Source organism: Porites lutea, chromosome 1 (genome assembly GCF_958299795.1).
Source record: "Porites lutea chromosome 1, jaPorLute2.1, whole genome shotgun sequence".
NCBI classification, from domain to species: Eukaryota; Metazoa; Cnidaria; class Anthozoa; order Scleractinia; family Poritidae; genus Porites; species Porites lutea.
Genome location: NC_133201.1, coordinates 45,871,751 through 45,894,041, shown reverse-complemented (window position 1 = coordinate 45,894,041; position 22,291 = coordinate 45,871,751). Strand labels below are relative to the sequence as shown.

The 22,291-nt window shown below is 40.6% G+C and overlaps 2 protein-coding genes and 1 long non-coding RNA gene across 3 annotated transcripts in view; all 3 read left to right on the top strand.

Annotated features, from left to right (window-relative positions):
• LOC140930696 (uncharacterized) overlaps positions 1-86 on the top strand; it is a 25,122-nt gene extending 25,036 nt beyond the window's left edge. The window contains exon 5 of the mRNA XM_073380408.1: positions 1-86. This exon is cut by the window's left edge and continues 216 nt beyond it. Coding sequence (XP_073236509.1) covers positions 1-86 — 86 coding nt within the window.
• Positions 87-1,763: 1,677 nt separating this feature from the next.
• LOC140938990 (uncharacterized) lies at positions 1,764-3,622 on the top strand. The gene is made up of 2 exons (XR_012165584.1): positions 1,764-2,014; positions 2,826-3,622. It is a non-coding gene; the product is annotated as an uncharacterized lncRNA (long non-coding RNA).
• A 5,742-nt stretch (positions 3,623-9,364) lies between these two features.
• On the top strand, positions 9,365-16,810 carry LOC140930677 (uncharacterized). The gene is made up of 7 exons (XM_073380395.1): positions 9,365-9,910; positions 10,952-11,046; positions 12,764-12,917; positions 13,705-13,768; positions 14,399-14,673; positions 15,731-15,911; positions 16,755-16,810. The coding sequence occupies exons 1-7, from the start codon at positions 9,365-9,367 to the stop codon at positions 16,808-16,810; spliced, it is 1,371 nt and encodes a 456-aa protein (XP_073236496.1).
• Positions 16,811-22,291: the final 5,481 nt, after the last annotated feature.

Sequence of the window (22,291 nt, the reverse complement as noted above, 5' to 3'; positions counted from 1 at the left end):
TTTTGCATCGCAGAGAGGATGTTTACTCTGTTATGAAACAGTTCAAGGATGAAATGAAGGTAATTAGGTTTAATCAATGGAAGTAATTCACTGAGCTTCTTACGCTAACTTTTTAATCAACTAACTATTGCTCATTAACACAAAAGCAATATTCAATAAAACAACGGAATAACTACGACATATTATGGGTTGGGGCGTGGCCGAGTGATCAGCGCGTCAGATCTGCAATGCGGCGGTTTCGGGTTCGAGTTCCCCTACGGTCACTGGCTGGATTTGTTCAGTCACGGCTGTTCCGAATTCAAATCCTCTACCACGCTTGTTAATGCCTCCTGCTAGTTTGGTTTAACCCCGTTATGTTCTATTTGGAATATTTGTTTCTATTAGACATTATTCACGATATCACCATTGATATTTTTGTGCTTTGCATTTTCACGGTTGACGGTCAGTTGGTTAACTCTTTCAAAACGAGAAAACAATTTTACTCATGCCAAATGTACAATTCCAGAATTGACAAGTTTTAATGATATCTCATTACATTGCTTGCTATCAGGACATCTGGGGTCGCAATTGCGTCCAAAAAAGCAACAACGATCACTTCACCCATACGTTTCCAAGCCAAGTTGAGCCAAGCCCACTTTTGCTCGATACATTTTTTAAAAGTTCGACACTTCCCTGGAAAAATCGACTACAAACCGCTTCCTGGAGTTTTTCTTGAAGCTTCTTTCCCGCTACAATAGACTTTCAAAACAGTACTTCATCCGATTTTTATATGACGCGGGACCTCTCGTGACTCCGTCTCTCGCTTGGCTGCTTCGCAGCCTAAAAAGCTCGCTCCGCTCGCTAACGAACTCGTGAAACTCGATTCCGCGGTAGTTTCAATCGGTTTTTCAGGAGCTTTGTCATCTTTTAGCCATTTTCCTTGATTGTAGTAGCAGCTCTTGTCGCTCTCTGCTAATTTCGAAGCTCACTCTTTGGCGGCAAAACGATTTTGTCGTCTTCTTTTGCCTTGGAGTCGAGGACGAAAACGGACAAGCTCTTTTTTCTTCTTTGGAGGCATTCACTTTCAAACTCCAGGGAAAAACAGTGAGCACTATACTTGTAAACCACCATTTCTGTCTAATTGCGTGATTAGCTTGGTTCAACGCGGCACGCGTATCAAGTATGACAGGACTTGTCAACGATCAATTAAAATAATTAGCATAGAAAAAACTTTTGCACTCCATAAGTCTGCACAGAAAAACATTTTTTCCTGGAATTTTTTTAAAAGCTCTTGATGAGCTCAATTTAATCGTCTAAAAATGCAAATTTAGAAAAATGATGATTTTTTACCATGGATGATACCTTAAGATAAAATTCTGTTGTCTAGAATGAAATAAACGTGACTGCGATTTCTTGTATTGGCAGATTTATCACTTGTTTGTCCCCTGAGAAACCACGTGAAATCGCTTCTATCCCATCGGGCCTTTAGCAAATGCAAGGATGGCTGGTATCGTGAATAAGGTCTAAGTGGTGCACTTGTAAACTTAACCTGAGAAACTAAGCTGCAGTTCCACTGCACAAGTCCTTAACTTTGCCTTACGTTTTACGGCCTTCCTTCATAGCCTTGGACGTCAACAACTGCACGTCAATACTTCCAAAAATCTCACTTTTAAAACGAGTTTAATTGCAAAACCATTCAATTTATTTCAATGGGGATAAAAAATTATTTTCATATCACTGGATATGTACCTCGCTAATAAAACAGGCTAAGGGCAACTCGGAAATGGTCCTATTGCTTCCTTTCTTTAACAACAAGTAAGCTCTTTGCTCACATTATTAAAATTCTATTTTAAGGACGAACTCTCCAAAGCAATGGATGATGACTGGTTTTATCTACTGGACAGGAATTCTCCTACTTTTTACGCCCTTGTTACTTCATTAATAATCTTCTTGGGAGCACTGATCGCAGCAATCCGCCTCTGTGAACTGCTTTTGTATCTATACCAGAGATTTGTAAAGAAGAAAAAAAGTGAAGGTATAAAAGGTGGCTAATATTTTATCATGTCTCTCCTTTTCTAATGTTTCTTCGATTTTCAGTCTAGGTCTCCCCTAACCCCACCCAACCCCATCCCCCAGCCCCCCCCCCCCCCCCGCCCCCCGACGCCTTCAATACCACCACTTATGTACCTTCTAAGATATTGATGCTCAATAAAACTCGATTTGCTGCGAGGTCGCCAAAAAAATTTACTCAAGAAACGACAGAATCGGAATCGAAATCGCAAGCGAAGTCGTAAGAGCGCTCATGACCTTGTGAAAATCAAAAATTGGAGTCGTAAGCAGACTCAGTCACAAGCGGGACGGAATCGGAGTCGCAAGAAGCAGTACGTTTTCATTTTCTTCCGATTCCGCTTGCGACTCCGTCCTTTACACTATCTAGTGAAAACCAGATCGTCGGAGTCGGAGGCAGAAGCGGAAGAATAAACCAATCACGACGCTAATTCCAGCCCTTTGTGATTAGCTTAGTTCTTCCGCTTTTGTTTGCAACTCCGACAGCCTAATTTTCACTCGATTGTAAACGACGGAGTCGTACGCATTTGAACGCTGTTTTCACTAGATCGTTAACTCCAACGCTTTTGATTTCTACTCCGACACCAACTCTGTCACTAGTGAAAACCTGCCTTAAATGCTCTTTCAGTTATCAAACAAAAATGTAATTTGGCTGAGCTCATGACTAGATACCTGTCCTTATATGTTATGCCTAAAGGCATAAAATAAAAATTTGTGACGTAGAACAGTTAAGCAGGTCTAAACCGCTAACAATATGTATGAATTTTGATTTATCAAAGATAATGTCCAGCCCTCGTCCAACCACTGCAACGCTCCACCAAAGATGAGTTGCTGGGTAATTCATAAAGAGAGGACAATACAGAGCCATGGAAACTTCGAATCACATAACGACACTCGAGTTCAAGATCCTCTGCCCTCCATCATTTGAGTTCTCAATTCTTAACTTAGAACTTAACTGAGAATTTGTATGTGTATATTGGGACTTCAAGGGCTTTAAGTTGCCAGCCTTCCATGGCTGCAACTACGATCTGTACCCGGATGATGTGGCTGTGCGCATGCTTGACATGTGTGTGTTTCCTTCACTTAATTTGGTCCTATAGTTGTAAAGTAGTCTCCTTTCAAAATGAATCTGTGACAGGATAACGATCGCTAAGCCCTTCTGGGAAATAGATAATCAAACTGTAAGTGGCGCCCGTCTTACATTGTAAGGCGCAAAGAGAATTATGTAATACAATAAAGAAAAAACTCTTAATTTGACTGTTTATAGCGTTGCAATAGTCGCGAGAGAATTACATAGATGGAGAAAAAAACGTAACAAAATCGTATAAAAATAACAAAATCTCAACTACAAACTCTCCGTAACTGAAATGATTTGGGGAAGTAAATTTCTCTCTTCCTTTCTCATAATATTTTCCTTTTGTTGAATGATTTTTTCAAGTTCATACGAAAAAAAAATTCAGTCTAGGAAAGCTCAGATATAACTTGCATCTTCTCGTATTTCTGATTCTTTTAGGTGAAAATTGTAATGGCTTTTCCGTTTGAATAAAACCTTAACGAATAAAATTTAAACTCTGTGTCTTACTGACAACTTTTTTGAACATACGTTTTCCACTTTCTTACGTTTCTTAAAACAAAGTGAGGTGTTTACAAGACAGAGGCAAAGATGAGCAACTATACTTTCCTCTGCAATGGCCAGGCCACGCAAAGTCAAAAATGACTTCAAAGGGCTGATGTCGTTCGTCCAAAAGAGTGGTCCAAAAACGTAGTCAGGCAAATGATTTCTTTAGACGCTTTAATTTTCTTGTTTGTTTTAAGTAACATCCACGCCAGATGATTTTCAGCCACTCGCGTATACAGTCTCAAAAAGTCCTTATCTTTTTTCACTGCGAATAAAGAACTGTCAAATAGAAACTTGCGGAACTAAACTTAAGCGAACAATCACTTCGAACTGAAATTCTCTATGTGATCTATCAACGAAAAGTGCAACGAACGAGGAAGTCCATATGTCCTCACCCTCAACCTTAAAAATTCCAATTCAGAATGGACAAGGTAGTCTTTATGGGGCTGTTAGTTTCAAAGTATGGCGTGGGCCCAAAAGAAGAGAAGGTACGTGCAGTGCTGGAGGCAAACCGCCCATCTACTCCAACGGAAGTGAGAAGCTTTCTTTGTATGGTTGGCTTTAGTGCAAGATTTATTCCTAATCTTGCAACTGTCGCCGAGCCTTAACGAGCAATTTCCAGGAAGGGGGTACCCTTTGTTTGGAGCAGTGAGCAGGATAAATCCTTTAAAGAACTGAAAAAGCAATTAGCTAGTGCGCCTGTGCTAGCTTATTTTGACAAAGATGCACACACGCGAGTGATAGCCGATGCAAGTCCCGTGGGGTTAGGCGCCGCTCTGGTCCAGGAGAAGAATGGATTGCGCCGAGTCGTTTGTTACACTAGCAGAAGCCTCAGCAGTGTCGAAAGGAGGTACGGCCAAACTGAAAAGGAGGCACTAGCTCCCGTGTGGGCCTGTGAACGTTTTAACCTTTACCTGCTTGGGTTACCAACCTCTGATTTAGTCACGGACCATGAAGCATTAAGAGTGATCTACTCAAAAGGATCCAAACCATCTGCACGCATCGAGCGCTGGGGGCTAAGACTGCAACCATACAATTACAAGGTATGCTGTGTCAAGTCCCAAGACAACATTGCAGACGTCCTACCTCGTCTGACGAAGATCCCCGCTTCAGAGAAATATCGATATGATGATGAGCACGTTCGAATAGTTGCTCTCAGTGCCGTACCTATAGCCCTAAAGATTCAGGAGATTGAGAGTGCCTCAGCTGAGGATGAGGATTTGCAAGCAGTGCAAAGTTGTCTTATAAGTGGGAACTGGGAGAAAGCTCCAAAGCCATATGTATGGGTACGTAACGAACTTACCTATATTGGCCAAGTCATCCTGCGTGGAACTAGAATCGTGATTCCTAACATTTTGAGGAAGAGGGTCTTAGAACTTGCACATGAGGGACACCAGAGGGTGGTGAAGATTGAGGAGCGCCTGAGATCTAACGTGTGGTGGCCAGGTGTTGATAAAGATGCAGAACGAAAGCGCCAAGAGTGTTATGATTGCCAGCTTATGACAAAGGAGACAGTGCCTCCACCAGTGAAGACAACCAGGATACCTGAGAGACCGTGGCAGGACCTATTCTAGCATTGGACCTACTGGGCCCTATGCCAACAGGAGAGTCTTTGCTGGTCCTAGTGGATTATTTTAGCCGATGGGTGGAGGTTGACGTCATTAAGTCCACCAGTTCAGCAGCGATAATTAAGTGCTTAGACGCGAGAGAGACTTAGTGACTATGTTACCACCTGAGGGAGACAATTACTTTGCTATGACAGTGGCAACTTTGATAAGGCTGTGCCTACGGAAGTGTTAATTTGTATCAATTGTACCTTAAAAAGACACTGTTGACATTTTCATGTTACTTAGTAGTAGTGAGACTTTGCAAGTGAAGAGAGGGAGGGATGTGGTGTCTGATCCGGAGGAAGTCTGGAGTCATGTGACAAGTTGAAGTAGTGTTTTTGTAGTGTAGCGGCGAAGGAAGTAGTGCTTGTGTTTGACTACACTATTAGCCTCGATGGCCCATTAACAATACTACAGTGAGGGTATCGGTCATCTAAAACCTGAAAAATGAAAATCCTTTCTACCCATCAGTATCAGTCACCCACGAGGGACTGTCTACTTTTGCAAATTCAAACAAATTCATATGTATACCCCCTCCCCCGCTTGCTTTTCCAACCAGCGAGAACCTAGCCCGCCAAGTGAATGTGATAATAATCCAATCATCATTTTTGTTTCGCTTTATCAATATGCTCCTCTATGACGTTTTGCCTTGCTCATCCGCGAGAAGGAAACATTCCCGAAGTCGAAATAAATTCATATAGATAGACCCTATGTGTTGGTTAACTCACTCTTCTGCGCCCACTTGATGAATGTGGGCTGTTTGCTGTAAAGAATAGGGTTCTTGTGTTGGAGACTTCGCAGCCTTGGGTAGCAATTATCATCCACCCGGCATTACCGGAACAGCCCCCATAGTTCCGGTTGATGAAGAAGTGCCGGTTGTAGTTTGGCTCTCCACGAATGGAAAAGTAGTTCTTTGGCTGTATTTTTATATCTGTCCAGGCCACCGTAGTCTAGTTTCTGGAACGACATTCCCTTGGGTCACAATGATCTTTCTCACGTGATGTCGAGTAGAGAAGTTGTTATTGCGCTTTCTCGTGTAACGGTATTCCCCAGGCAACACGATGCGAAAACAAGGTGGTTTACTGGAAGCTGGCGCATTATTAAGCTCAGCGTTCCAAACTTATCCACAATAGACAACTAACAGAGGAAGTATCCCCTCTATAGTAATTACCATTAGATGTAAAGACATAAGGTCTGTCAAGTTAACCTCAGCAAACGTAAAGATTGCGCGAATAGCGGCAAACGAGGATGTGACGAAAACATGTCTCTAAAAGAGATCGAAAACATTTTTTTCACTGAAAGTGGAGAATACTTGGAAGTTGGCTGGGAAACTGAGTGTCAGATCGCATCCATGATGAGGCTGAATCACGAAAAACGACTTCCTTATCTCTCTCCCCAGTTATCCTAAGGAAAACAAAGAATATAAAGAGACTATAAAAAAAACGATTAAGCTGAAAATTTTTCCTTTCCCAGTCGAATACCAAAACAGTAGTTGCCCAGATCGAAAGGTGATCAGTATATATCGGTCAGGCTCACGAGTATAATGCATTCAGTTAATGTTATTCGCTTTTTTAGTATTCTCCTCGCAAAAGTCTCTAAAGAGCAAATGAATGTATTCTTGTGTAGGAAAATGGAAATATTTTTCCTTAATAGGCGCTTTCTATAAACGAGGTTTTTATTTAAGGTATTAAAGGATGTACTTTCTTTAATTCCGCTTAATTGACGGTCACATATGAGAAACTGAGAAACTGCAATTATTAAAAGATGGTGTAACCGTGCTTGTTTTTGCCCTACTTAACCGTTATTTTAAGTCTTTCCTACTATAAAGTCGCTTGCAAAGTTCGAGACTCATGAAAGCCAAATGTCAAATACTTGTTATTATATAGGAAAAACTACGAATACTATTGAAACTTCGAGCCTGTTTGTTTGTCTGGGCAATAATCTTTCAGCAGTAAAGTTATTTCCAATTGCCTGACCTGGCAAATGATGTAAGAAAATTAGAACTGATCTGCATCTTTATCTCATACTCCGGTTCTGTGGCTCGTCATTCATATAAAATAATGCAACTTCTACTATCATATATTTCTCTGCTTGAAATAGGTTTTCAAATAGGACTACTTTTCGTTGTCAATGAATAAGCAATAGTTACTTGATTAAAGAATTACCGAAAGAAGGTCAGTGCGTTTGATATAGATATAATATGGCAATACCTAATTGAAAGTCGGTGAAACTTAGGTGTTACTAAACTCTCTTTGGACTGAGCACTAAAATGCAAATACTAACCGACTTATAATAGACATGATAAGTGGCTTGAAAATTTCAAAGTTAACAAAAACTGTTTAGTGTAAACTATCCTTGTTTGCTAAGATAATTAAAAGTTCTGTTCTGCTGTTGTAGTGTATGCCGTGTGAGTCGGAGAGTGCAAGAACGAGTAGTAAATGTTCTTGGTGTTGTTCTTATCTGATTCAACTCGCTACTTGAATGTGTATGTTTGGACTTTACAGCTGTTATTTGTAATTATTATACGTTGTTCTCACTAACGGTCTTTTCATTGGCTAAGAGCCTACAGACTAGTTATTTGCTAGCAGATATCTGACTAAGTAAGTTGCGCGCGCCGTGCATTAGTAAAACAAAAGAATTGTATAATTCGTTCCCGAGCCCCTTTTATAGCTAGAGGGGGCCTAATGGGAACATTTTAGCCTAACAAGTTCTTAAAAACCAAATTCTTAGTCGCGAGTTTTTACTGTAGCCACTGGAAATAAAACTCACCATTTAGTGTTGTTGAAATTGCCAGCGACAACAGGATAAAAAAAGCTCAGGGATTCTGGCAGTAAAGAGGCTGTGCCCTTTTTATTACGCCAACCTCTCGGACGATTTTGGTCGAAATAGAAATGGAACGTTTCGTTCAAGGTAAAAATGTTCCGGAAACAGTTGTCCACCTGCAAAGGTGGTCTTCATTACTAGTCCCACTTTGCTGAGAAGTAACAAAATTTCGGTCAAAACGTAAATGGAACACTTCATTCGGTTCGAAACTTTGCTTCAATAGAATACTGTAGCTCCATTTTTTCTTGGTTAGTTCCACTTGAATGGCTTTCTAACGGGGTTGATTTGGCAAAACGAAAAGCATCCGCTAGTGGAGTTTTAACAAACAGTTCAGGAAGTGCTTTCAGCTTATCAACCTGTCAACGCGCCCTCAACAATAAAACGGTATAAAATTAACGTATAAAGAATATTTCATAGTCAAATTACTTTTAATCGTGTTGGAAACCCTCAGGCGTAATGGAAGACTAAAAAGTCTATAATGCAATGGTATAAATTACTTTTACCTTAATCAGCATCTGATTAAGAAACTTATTCGTGATGAAAGCTTCAGCATTATTATTTAGGGTCTGTCTTTACGTGGGTACTTAAACTAACTACAAAGTTGTGTTATGTAAGAAATCCAGGGGTGAGATACGTTCTTGTCTGTATTCTTAGTTTGTTTATCATAGATTTTGTTTAAACACTGTAGGTTTAAAATGCTGGACATATTACTTCCGATTATTTCTGCATTATGAATAAAGGTTAGGAAGCTATTAAATTCTAAATTGAGATCCATTTGCATTTTAGCTCTCTGCGGAACCCGACCTGGTGGTGCCGGCTAGGACTGACTTAGTCACGTTCATAGGAGTAGATGGCTAATAAACAGCTGCAGTACTATGAAAACCAGCCCCATTCTCCAAAGTTTATGTATGTACGTGTATGTAAATTTGGAATTAACAGCAGATGACGCTTCAGAGCATTGCTCGGTGTTTAAACAATCAAAGATACTGAATTTTTGAAAATGTTTTCCCAACCTCAGTTTGTTGTCATTACCTTTGCTTTTCGCTTTTTACTTGTCTGCTTGGCGCAAAACGAGGGAGAATTGAATTACTTGATGATCAAAATTTTGGAATTGAAGCAAAGTAGCTCCGACGAAAACGGTTCGTCTTGCCTTCCGTCGAACACATCGAGAAATGGTACCATTCGTCCTACTAGCATTACGACAAACCCGACAGATAAGACGTCATCCTATTACATTGGGTTAACCAACAACACTCAAGATCGTACCACGATGGTGCCAACATCCCTTGGTGAAAACGTATCGACCTTTTCCACGGAAGCGTCGGTTCGAGAAACACCTAATTGCAACCCACCGCTTTGCTCCCGAGTAATCAACATAACATGGCTGTCATTTGCTCCTTTTATTTCTCAGCCTAAGAACAGCACGAGACAAACTGAAAAGTTAGACGGTGTATTCTACAGCATAATAGGGCGCGCTGTTCAGTTTTGTTGCAAACATTTCGACAACAGGGGGACACGCTTTGAATATACCCACAAAGCGGAAAACATAGATACGTTACATGCTAATATCTTTTATGATAAAGCTTCTATAGGAATGCCAGTATACATTGAAAATGAGTTTTTTGACCAGCAATATGGAGGTACATTGGCATTTATCAAAGTCCTTGAATCTCCCGGGTTGGTTGTTATTGGAAACAAGGATGATGTCAAACAGAATCATTTGAAGGTTCTATGGAAAACCATTTACAAACAGTGGCCGATTGTGCTCATCTCAGTGTTGTTATGCGCAATCTCTGGTATTTGTGTCTGGGCGCTGGTAAGTATCATTGCGCTTTTTGGGGAAAATCCAAATCTGGTTGGAATAAATACATGGTGTTTCCTATTTGCATTGGCAAACCGTTCGGTTCACAGTTTGGGTAAATGGTGAGCAAAATTTAAGACTAGTAAATTTCGTCCGGGAATCACGTTTACCTTTCAGAGTACAAATCAGTTCCTTTTACCGGAAAATGACCGCGAAGGCCTGAACACGGTATCAAAGGTGGTTTGAAGAAACGGAACGCGAACTCCCACCGGGAAAAACGGTTCTACCTTTTCAGACGTTAATATGTTGCCCTCGGAAAATTTCCACCTAAACGACCCGAGAAATCGTATTCCATTTACTTTCCAACCGGTTTTACGGAAACTTCTTGTAAATGATAAACAACCACATTTACTTATTATATCTTCATTTTCAGCCCTATTTACAACGAGATGGAGTAAGTTTCTAAACGGAAACTGTGTTGTCGGTAGGGAATGAAGTACTCAAAACTGAATTGATAAGGTGGCAAGATAGACCACCTGAAAAGATACGTAATATAATATTTGGCTCCTGGGGGCACTTCCTTATTTGGCTTAAACGTATATACAATGCTGCGGGATATGATCCTTGCTGCTGCGCGGCCGACATTGTAGTGTGACCGGTTTTTAGAACCAAAAAAACTGACTCCAAATTTGAAGTGACAAACGTTCTTGGACAAAGTCGTATATTTAGGCCACGAAAAAGGGTCTCTTTTCTTAAATTAAACAGGGTAGCAAAATGAAGGGTTATGGCATGGTTTGATGGCCTCAGTGGTAAACCCTTACACAAACTACCCTTCAGTGGTTTCCCGTCCCGGGTTTGTAGACCTCTGGCTCTGACGAAGCCACTGTTTGAATACCTGTGGCCCGTTTAGAGTATCAAGGTACATGATGTAAACACATTGTGGTGTAAACGTACAAGCGAACCGGCGTGTTTACAACCGACCAGGCATATCCAGTTGAATTTGACAAGTGCAAAGGCTAAATAGACATATCCTTTAATTTTTGTTTTATTTAACAGGAGACAACATGGAATACAGATGAATTCCCTCGTCGTTTTCATCGTGGGGCATTTGAAGGTTTCTGGTGGGCCTTCGTTACCATGTCAACCGTTGGGTAAGTGAATCAAAATTCAACTGCACCATCACTAATAAAAGCAAATTTAGGCAATGCACTTCCACACGAATCCGGATACACTAAAACCGCATTATTGTTATTTGCGCTGAACACCAATATTTGTTGTGGTGTATCTGGTTTGGACTCACCCATCCGTAGGAATACACTACTGCGACTTACATTATTTTGCTAATTACTAGCTACTAGGCATGCGCAAAAACCGAACTCGCGATGTGATTTCGCGGCATTTTTGAGTTTATGTAGTACTTGACTTCAAAAATATCGTGTCGGCAGTCGTCTACACGAAATCACCAAACGCTTCGGATAAGAAAAAAATCCACTCTGGAAAACGGTTTCAAACACATGCGGTTTCCATGTGCGGACAACTGATTCGTTAAAGAAGTACGCGGTTTTAAAAGTATCAGCATATAAAGTGCTTTACGCATAAAAGTGACTAGAAAGGATAAGAAATCTTCAATGTCAGCCTAACGCTTAGTGCTTGGAGGTTTCTTGTGCAAAAATGTTACTCCTTTGCATTCTTTGCATGCTACGTGCCTACCAGTTCACTAAACGAAGTTCGTATATAATTCATGTGCCCTAATTTGCATACAGCAATTTCTATATGGTGGTTGGATGACAACCAGTCAATTAACTTGCAACAGGGATCAATTTAATAAAACTTTTACACGTGTAATTTACAAGTGTAACTTACCGCATTTTTGACCAAATCTTCCTTTTTGAACCGTTTTTCGGCCAGTTAGCATGGGAATAGCTAAAAATAAAAGAGAGATTTGAAACAAGAAGACATAATTTTCTGCTTATTGGATGTAAGCAGCTTTTTTGTTTTTCGCACATCCGCATAAGCCAAAATTTGGCGAATCTATTTCGATCTCTTTTCTCTTTTCTTCTTTTCCTCTTTGCCTTTATTTTTATGGCCATTTTTGTTTCCCACTTTATCGTCTTTCTTAATTTCGCATGAAAGTTTGGCTGGCTTACTTTCCAATAAAGGGACAAATTTAATCCGCAAAGAATTTTGGTTAAATAGCAAAATTGGCAGTGGATTTTTTTCCCAAATGTTGTTTTGTTCTGTAACTCTGTCAGGATTGGCCAAAATGTTGTAAATGAGGTACCAGTAGAAAGTTCTATCCTCGCTAATTGTGCTCATTACCATTTTATTCACAGCTTAAATAGAAAGCTAGTTAATAGATACAGGAAGGATAATAGCATGGGTTCATATGGAACAAAACCGACCAAAGCGGACGTTAAAGAGCCGTCAGTTGAGAATGAAAAAAATGTAGTAACGAGAAGCGATTTCTTGCTCAACTTGAGTTTGGTATTTTTGAAAAACAACTGGCATTTACTTTTGCTCAATTTAAAGTGAGGTTTTCATGGGCTTAGGATGAAAATGGATAATGATGACGAATTTTATTCCTTGATGTTTCCACCTGGTTTTAATTTTTTATAGTTTTTATTCGACGTTATTTCGTTCGGTATCTTCATAAGAACCCATGTAGTTTATCTTACAGTGTATTTGTCAAGCATTCTCTGAAAGAAAGGTGCCTTTAAAGGGTTTTCACACACATCTTCACACCGTGCTCTCGTTTTCCCCATTACGTCCCTCCTATCGGCGCTTCGGCGTCCCACTACTACAACGGTACAGACTTTATCAGAGAGCGGCATTGAGAACTGTTGAAAAATAAGCTCTTCTTGTTTTAAGGTACGGAGATAAAGCTCCTAAGTCAGTTATTGCTCGATTATTCTCTATCGTGTGGATCATGGTTGGACTTACAGTGTGTTCAGTTTTGACAGCTACTTTTACCACAGCACTCGCCACAGCAGCTGTCAAAGATGTAGACCTGGTGGGAAAGAAGGTATAATATTGCTTATCAAAAATTACTCGGATGTTTCCTTTTGCTATTTTCATTGATTAAAATTATCGTTTGCACATTTATGAGCTTAATAGTCTGTGAAATGGGCATTAAAGGTTTGTAGACTCTGTGGGATGGAGGCTACCTATAAGAATAGCAAAGTAGTTTGTAGAACTTTAAAGAACATATCGATGTAAAACTGTTGATTTAAAGATTGACGTCAATCGTAAATTATTCTACTACTGATAAAGGGATGCATTGAACTTACGCAGAAAAGCGGCGGAAATTAAACATGTAAGCAAGTTTTGACCTTGGAAATATTTAGAATGAATAATAGAAAGAATAATAAAATATTTATTTGGCTTAGCTTGTTTCTTCAAACCATATTCAGCCTTTTCAAATAATTGCCCTTAAATCCTCCGGCTAATTCTTTTTATAATATAACCAGTTAGGGTTGACCAAATATGGAAGTCGTTTGCTACATCCGATAAAATGACATCAATACTATCCGATAAACAGCAGAAAAAGGGACGGCAACCGGGAGGCCCTGGAGACGAGGTTGCATTGTCTTGGTAGAACAGTAGAAAATGGCGGAAACCTAAAACAATTATTGGATTCCGCTCAAGGGTGATCTGCAGAAATGTGATGCAGATCTCGGAGGATGTTATCCGCTTTGAATGATAACCCTCTCCTAAAAATTATCTGCTATATTCCTTCAGATCACAGTACTCGGCCTCATCCAATAATTACTAAGTGATATGTTACGTGCTCTCGATTGTCCATACTGCAGATAGCTGTGTTGAAGGGAAATCCAGCATTCCAAGAAGTTATCAAACAGGGAGCAAGCCCAACACGTAAGATTAACATGACTAACTGGTCGTATACACGTGTTTAATTATTAACGAGAGTTCATTTATTCCGTTCCCGCTTACGGGATCAGCACTGAAGGGAAAAGAATCCCGTGTCTTGCTCTATTTACTAGCTTTTTCACCATTAATTTTATACTTGGGTAGCACATCACAGCTTTCTTTAGTCTAAACACCGGTTTGAACTTGAATTTGGAAATCATGGTTTTTGCAAATGTTATGTCGCATATTTTTTAAATTAAGAAAGGTACTCCATTTAAATGATTCGCTGGATTCTATTGAACAGAACTTAACTCAGCCTAAAAGATCCAGTTCATAGCTGCAACCGGTTCCTGTGGGTCACGTGCTGGCAAGCCAGTTCATTCTGATGTAACGTGCGACTAGTTCCCTTGATGTTTTGTGGCTATTTCCTCAAATCCAACAAAAAATTTATGCTTGAGGTTCCAAGCGGCAAGAGCTCCCAAGTATTGTAACTGCACATTTAATCATGTGCCATGGGAAGTTGCGCTATATATAAGATTTAATTAATTGTAAATTGTAGTTGTTGCGCGTTGGGAATCATAAAATTACTCTCTCTTTACGAGATTGTTTGTCTTCATGCTCCGTTTATTTTCTCAGTTTTTGACAACTTTGAAGACATGCAAAAAGCTCTCCTAAATAAGACTGTGACAGGTATAATGGATGAGATGTACCACGGACTTCACTGGATGCAACAAGTTAGAGATTCAAGACTGAATGTGGTGAAGATGATTGAGAGAACACGTTCTTATGGCTTCGCATTCAAGAAAGACAATATCTTTCAATGGCCGGCTGAGGACTGCATTCGAAACCTTATTTTGCATCGCAGAGAGGATGTTTACTCTGTTATGAAACAGTTCAAGGATGAAATGAAGGTAATTAGGTTTAATCAATGGAAGTAACTCACTGAGCTTCTTACGCTAACTTTTTAATCAACTAACTATTGCTCATTAACACAAAAGCAATATCCAATAAAAAAAAGGAATAACTACGACATATTATGGGTTGGGGCGTGGCCGAGTGATCAGCGCGTCGGATCTGCAATCCGGCGGTTTCGGGTTCGAGTTCCCCTACGGTCACTGGCTGGATTTGTTCAGTCACGGCTGTTCCGAATTCAAATCCTCTTCCACGCTTGTTAATACCTCCTGCTAGTTTGGTTTTAACCCTGTTATATTCTATTTGGAATATTTGTTTCAATTAGACATTATCCACGATATCACCATATTTTCATGCTTAGCATTTTTACGGTTGACGGTCAGTTGGTTAACTCTTTCAAAACGAGAAAACAATTTTACTCATGCCAAATGTACAATTCCAGAATTGACAAGTTTTACTGATATCTCATTATATTGTTTGTTATGAGGACTTCTGCGGTTGCTACTGCGTCCAAAAAAGGAACAACGATCACTTCACCCATACGTTTCCATTATCGCTTTAAGATAAAAAGTTCTGTTGTCTAGGATAAAATAAACGTGACTGCGATTTCCTTTATTGGCAGATTTATCACTTGTTTGTCCGCTGAGAAACCCCGTGAAATCGCTTCTATCCTATCAGTCCTTTAGCAAATGTAAGGATGGCGGGTATCGTGAATAAGGTCTAAGTGGTGCACTTGTGAACTTAAGCTGAAAAGCTAAGTGTAGTTCCACTGCACAAGTCCTTCTCTTTGCCTTACGTTTTACGCCCATCCCTCATAGCCTTGGACGTCAACAACTGCACGTCAATACTTCCAAAAATCTCACTTTCAAAACGAGTCTAATTGCAAAACCATTCAATTTATTTCAATGCGGATAAAAAATCATTTTCATATCACTAGATATGCACTTGTCCTCGCTAATAAAACAGGCCAAGGGCAACTCGGAAATGGTCCTATTGCTTGCTTTTTTTTAACAACAAGTAAGCTCTTTGCTCATATTATTAAAATTCTATTTTAAGGACGAACTCTCCACGGCAATGGATGATGACGGGTTTTCTCTACTGGAAAGGAATTATCCTGCTTTTTGCGCCCTTGTTACTTCATTAACAATCTTTTTGGGAGCACTGATCGCAGCAATCCGCCTCTGTGAACTGCTTTTGTATCTATACCAGAGATTTGTAAAGAAGAAAAAAATTGAAGGTATAAAAGGTGGCTAATATTTTATGTCTCTCCTTTTCTAATGTTTATTCGATTTTTTTTCTACTTTTAATTTGGAGAAAAACTCCACTGAGTTCAGTCTAGGCCTCCCCTAACCCCACTCAGCCCCCCCCCCCCACACCCCTCCCGCCCCCCACCCGACGCCTTCAATACCACCACTTATGTACCTATGTAGATATTGATGCTCAAAAAAACTCGATTTGCTGCGAGGTCGCCAAAAAAACTTACTCAAGAAACGACAGAATTGGAATCGGAATCGCAAGCGAAGTCGTAAGAGCGCTCATGACCTTGTGAAAATCAAAAATTGGATTCGTAAGCAGACTCAGTGACAAGCGGGACGGAATCGGAGTCGAAAGAACCAGTACGTTTTCATTTTCTTCCGATTCCGCTTGCGACTCCGTCCTTTACTATCTAGAGAAAAACCAGATTGTCGGAGTCGGAGGCAGAAGCGGAAGAATAAACCAATCACAATGCTAATTCCAACCCTTTGTGATTAGCTTAGTTCTTCCGCTTCTGTTTGCAACTCCGACAGCCTAATTTTCACTCGATCGTAAACGACGGAGTCGCAGCATTTGGACGCTGTTTTCACTAGATCTTTAACTCCAACGCTTCTGATTTCGACTCCGACACCGACTCCGTCGCTAGTGAAGACCTGCCTTAAATGCTCTTTCAGTTATCAAACAAAAATGTAGTTTGGCTGAGCTCATGACTAGATACGTGTCCTTATATGTTATACCTAAAGGCATAGAATAAAAACTAGTGACGTAGAACGGACAAGCAGGACTAAGCCGCTAACAATATGTATGAATTTTGATTTATTCACAGATAATGTCCAGCCCTCGTCCAGCCACCGCAACGCTCCACCAAAGATGAGTTGCTAGATATTTCGTAAAGAGACGACCAAACAGAGCCATGGAAACCTCCAATCACATAAGGACACTCAAGTTCAAGATCCTCTGCCCTCCATCATTTGGGTTCTCAATTCTTAACTTGAAACTTAACTAAAATTTATTCCAGTTAAGTCCTGGGGGGGTGGGGGAGGAGAGCGTTACCTTTAAAGATGTTTCAGCTATATAAAAATAAACTTTCGTACTCTAGCGAGAAACAGCAGGAACAATGGCAATATTCCAAAAGATATAATGGTGGCAGTTGCCCCAGCAGGCTTAGATGCTTGGATTAGATGCCAAAACCTGACGAAACTCCCAAGCAATTCCAGGCTATAGTTTTAAACAAGACCAAATAATTCAGCAAGTAAGCACACACTACCAACTCCGCGGTATGGCCATGCAGTACCCTGGGCCTGTACACAGCCATACCATTGGGATTTGGCAGCCATTCACAGCTGCTTCGTCCTTATTAGGACTTATCAGCATACCGTTGCCCCAGGTAAAGGGTCTCACTAGGTGATCCCTGACCCATTCGTTTACTGCCGAAGAGAGTGCCAAAATGCACTTCATGGACATCAAATTTCTCCAAACAACTGATATCAATACATAATTATACAATGATGTGAATGCTACGCGCGCTGTGATTGGTCGTTGCCCATGATCTATTAGAGTACAGATACATGGATGACGTCACGGGAAACTTGTTTTCTTTGTTTTGTTCAACATGGCACGCGGTTTTGAAAATGTTTGTGAGATTATTTCGGATTAAGGCAAGTGAAAGCTTCGGAAAAAGTTTAGCAGGAGCTATTTACAAAGAAGAAAAATGGAGAAACGGAGACCAAAAAAGCTATTGACTACTTGACAATGCCTAAACTACAAGAAATCTTCACAACAGTTGCCATCGTGTGTCTTCGCTACGAGAGACTCGCTGTTTTGCAAAATGTTTTCGCTATTATTCTTCTTTGAGCAAGAAAAGACGGTGTAAAACTTTTCGAAGAGACTGTACACAAGTAAGATAAAGAAGAAGCTAAGATGAAAAGTTGGGTTCGGGACTTAAAAAATGCCTAAACTAGTACAAATCCTCAAAAGGTCAAGCGATTCGAGGCAGGTATGTGTATCGGTCTTTTAATTTTCTGATCATTGTATAAAACAAATAGATTCCATGTTGCCGTGGGTCTGTTCAGTAATAGATCACAGAGGACGTCAAAATGTGGTAAAAACAACAGTGACACACTCGCCTGCGGCTCGTGTGCCACTTCTTTGTTTTTACGACATTTTGACGTCATCTGTGATCTATTACTGAACAGAAGCACGGCAACATGGAATCTATTTGTTAATCAAGTAGAAAGGTTACCCTAAGAATTTATAAAATAACACCAAAAAGATAATGCTTTGATTTTTTAACGAATACTCTCCACTAATTTTTCAAGGAAATGCATTGAGTTCAAACCTGAGAATTTGTATGTGTATTTTGTGACTTAAAGGGCTTTAAGTTGCCAGCCTTTCATGGCTGCAACTACGATCTGTACGCGGATGACGTGGCTTTGCGCATGCTTGACATGTGTGTGTTTCCTTCACTTAATTTGGTCCTATATAATATATAGTTGTCAAGTAGTTTGCTTTCCAAAATGAATCTGTGAAAGGATAACGATCGCTAAGCGCTTCTGGGAAATAGATAATCAAACTGTAAGTGGTGCCCGTCTTACATTGTAAGGGGCAAAGAGAATTATGTAATACGATAAAAAAACTCTTAAATTGACTGTTTACAACGTTGCAATAATCGCGAGAGAATTACATAGATGGAGAAAAAAAAAACGTAGCAAAATCGTATAAAAATAACATAAAATCTCAACTACAAACTCTCCGTAACCGAAATAATTTGAGGAAGTAAATTCCTCTATTCCTTTCTCCTAATATCTTCCTTTTGTTGAATGATTTTTTCAAGTTCGTACAAGAAGAAACATTCAGTCTAGGAAAGCTCAGATATAACTTGCATCTTCTCGTATTTCTGATTCTTTTAGGTGAAAATTGTAATGGCTTTTCCGTTTGAATAAAACCTTAACGAATAAAATTTAAACTCTGCGTCCTACTGATCACTTTTTTCAACATACGTTTTCCACTTTCTTACGTTTCTTAAAACAAAGTGAGGTGTTTACAAGACAGAGGCAAAGATGAGCGACTATACTTTCCTCTGCAATGGCCAGGTCACGCAATATTCAAACTGGCTTCAAAGGGCTGATGCCGTTCGTCCAAAAGAGTGGTTCAAAAACGTAGTCAGGCAAACGATTTCTTTAGACGCTTTAATTTTCTCGTTTGTGTTAACTAATATCCACCCCAGATGATTTTCAGCCACTCGCGTATACAGGCTTGCGCTCTCAAAAAGTCCTTATCTTTTATCATTGCGAATAAAGAACTGTCAAAAAGAAACTTGCGGAACTAAACTTAAGCAAACAGTCACTTCGAACTGAAATTCTCTATGTGATCTATCAACGAAAAGTGCAACGAACGAGGAAGTCCACGTGATTTTCTATTCAAATTTAGATTTCAGTAAAAAGTAATTACATCATCTGCCCCTGAGAAATATCAGCAGATAATCAAACAAGTGGTCTCAGACATTGGCGGTGTCCAGAATATTGCAGATGACATGGTGAGAACAATGAGGAGCATGACCGGAATCTATATCGATTGATACGGAGATTTGTAGAGAAGAACCTCACCCTCAACCTTGAAAAATGCCAATTCAGAATGGACAAGGTAGTCTTTATGGGGCTGTTAGTTTCAAAGTATGGCGTCGGCCCAACAGAAGAGAAGGTACGTGCAGTACTGGAGGCAAACCGCCCATCTACTCCAACGGAAGTGAGAAGCTTCCTTGGTATGTTTGGCTTTAGTGCAAGATTTATTCCTAATCTTGCAGCTGTCTCCGAGCCTCTACGAGCAATTTCCAGGAAGGGGATATCCTTTGTTTGGAGCAGTGAGCAGGAGAAATCCTTTCAGGAACTGCAAAAGCAATTAGCTAGTGCGCCTGTGCTAGCTTATTTTGACAAAGATGCACACACGCGAGTGATAGCCGATGCAAGTCCCGTGGAGTTAGGCGCTGTTCTGGTCCAGGACAAGAATGGATAGCGCCGAGTCGTTTGTTACGCCAGCAGAAGCCTCAGCAGTGTCGAAAGGAGGTACGGCCAAACTGAAAAGGAGGCACTAGCTCCCGTGTGGGCCTGTGAACGTTTTAACCTTTACATGCTTGGGTTACCAACCTTTGATTTAGTCACGGACCACAAAGCATTGAAAGTGGTCTACTCGAGAGGATCCAAACTATCTGCACGCATCGAGCGCTGGGTGCTAAGACTGCAACCATACAGTTACAAGGTATGCTGTGTCAAGTCTCAAGACAACATTGCAGATGTCCCATCACGTCTGATGAAGATCCCCGCTGCAGAGATATGATCATGAGCACGTTCAAATGGTTGCTCTCAGTGCCGTACCTATAGCCCTAAAGATTCAGGAGATTGAGAGTGCCTCAGCTGAGGATGAGGATTTGCAAGCAGTGCGAAGTTGTCTTTTATAAGTGGGAACTGGGAGAAAACTCCAAAGCCATATGTGTGGGTACGTAGCGAACTTACCTATATTGGCCAAGTCATCCTTCGTGGAACTAGAATCGTGATTCCTAACATTTTTAGGAAGAGGGTCTTAGAACTTGCCCATGAGGGACGCCAGGGGGTGGTGAAGATGAAGGAGCGCTTGAGATCTAAGGTGTGGAGGCCAGGTGTTAATAAAGATGCAGAACGAAAGTGCCGAGAGTGTTATCGGTACCAGCTTGTGACAAAGGAGACAGTGCCTCCACCAGTGAAGACAACCAGGATGCCTGAGAGACCGTGAAAGGACCTAGCATTGGACCTACTGGGCCCTATGCCAACAGGAGAGTCTTTGCTGTTCCTAGTGGATCATTTTAGCCGATGGGGGGAGGTTGACGTCATTAAGTCCACCAGTTCAGAAGCGATAATTAAGTGTTTAGACAGACAGTTCTCTAGATATGGAGTACCTAATACCTTGAGATCGGACAACGGACCCAACCCCGTGTCTGCTGAAATGGAGGAGTATATAGATGAGATGGGCATTAAGCACAGGTTGACCACCCCACTATGGCCGAGAGCAAATGGAGAGGTCGAACGGTAAAATCGATCTCTTTTGAAAGCAATGAGAGTTGCGCATGCTGAGTTCCTCCTGGCATACCCGCGGGAAGTCCGGGGTCATGTGACGCGTTGAAGTAGTGTTTTTGTATTGTAGAGGCGAAGGAAGTAGTGCTCGTGTTTGACTAGACTATTAGCCTCGGTGGCCCATTAGCAATACAACAGTGAGGATATCGGTCATCTAAAACCTGAAAAATGAAAATCCTTTCTACCCATCAGTACCAGTCACCCACGAGGGACTGTCTACTTTTGCAAATTCAAACAAATTCATATTTATACTCCCTCCCCCACGTGCTTTTCCAACGAGCAGGAACCTAGCCCGCCCAGTGAATGTGATAATAATCCAATCATCATTTTTGTTTCGCTTTAACAATATGCTCCTCTATGACGTTTTTCCTTGCTCATCCGCGAAAAGGAAACATTCCCGAAGTCGAAATAAATTCATACAGATAGACCCTATGTGTTGACTCACTCTTCTGCGCCTACTTGGTGAATGTAGGCTGTTTGCTGTAAAGAATAGGGTTCTTGTGTTGGTGACTCTTCTCCCATTCGCAGCCTTGGGTAGCAATTATCATCCACGCGGCATCACCGGAACAGCCCCCATAGTTCCGGTTGATGAAGAAGTGCCGGTTGTAGTTTGGCTCTCCAGGAATGGAAAAGTACTTCTTTGACTGTGTTTTTATATCTGTCGAGGCCACCGTAGTCTATCTAGTTTCGAGAAAGCATTCTCTTGGGTCACAATGATCTTTCTCACGTGATGTCGAGTAGAGAAGTTGTTATTGCGCTTTCTCATGTAACAGTATTCCCCAGGCAACATGATGCGAAAACAAGGTGGTTTACTGGAAGCTGGCGTATTATTAAGCTCAGCGTTAAAAACTTATCCACAATAGACAACTAACAGAGGAAGTATCCCCTCTATAGTACGTAATTACCATTAGATGTAAAGACATCTTCAATTCAACCCATAAGGTCTGTCAAGTTAACCTCAGCAAACGTAAAGATTGCGCGAATAGCGGCAAACGAGGATGTGACGAAAATATGTCTCTAAAAGAGATCGAAAACATTTTTTCACTGAAAGTGGAGATTACTTGGAAGTTGGCTGGGAAACTGAGTGTCAGATCGCATTCATGATGAGGCTGAATAACGAAAAACGGCTTCCTTATCTCTCTCCCCAGTTATCCTAAAGAAAAAAATAATATAAAGAGAATATCAAAAGAACGATTAAGTCAGGCTCACGAGTATAATACAATGAATGTTATTCGCTTTTTTAGTATTCACCTCGCAAAAG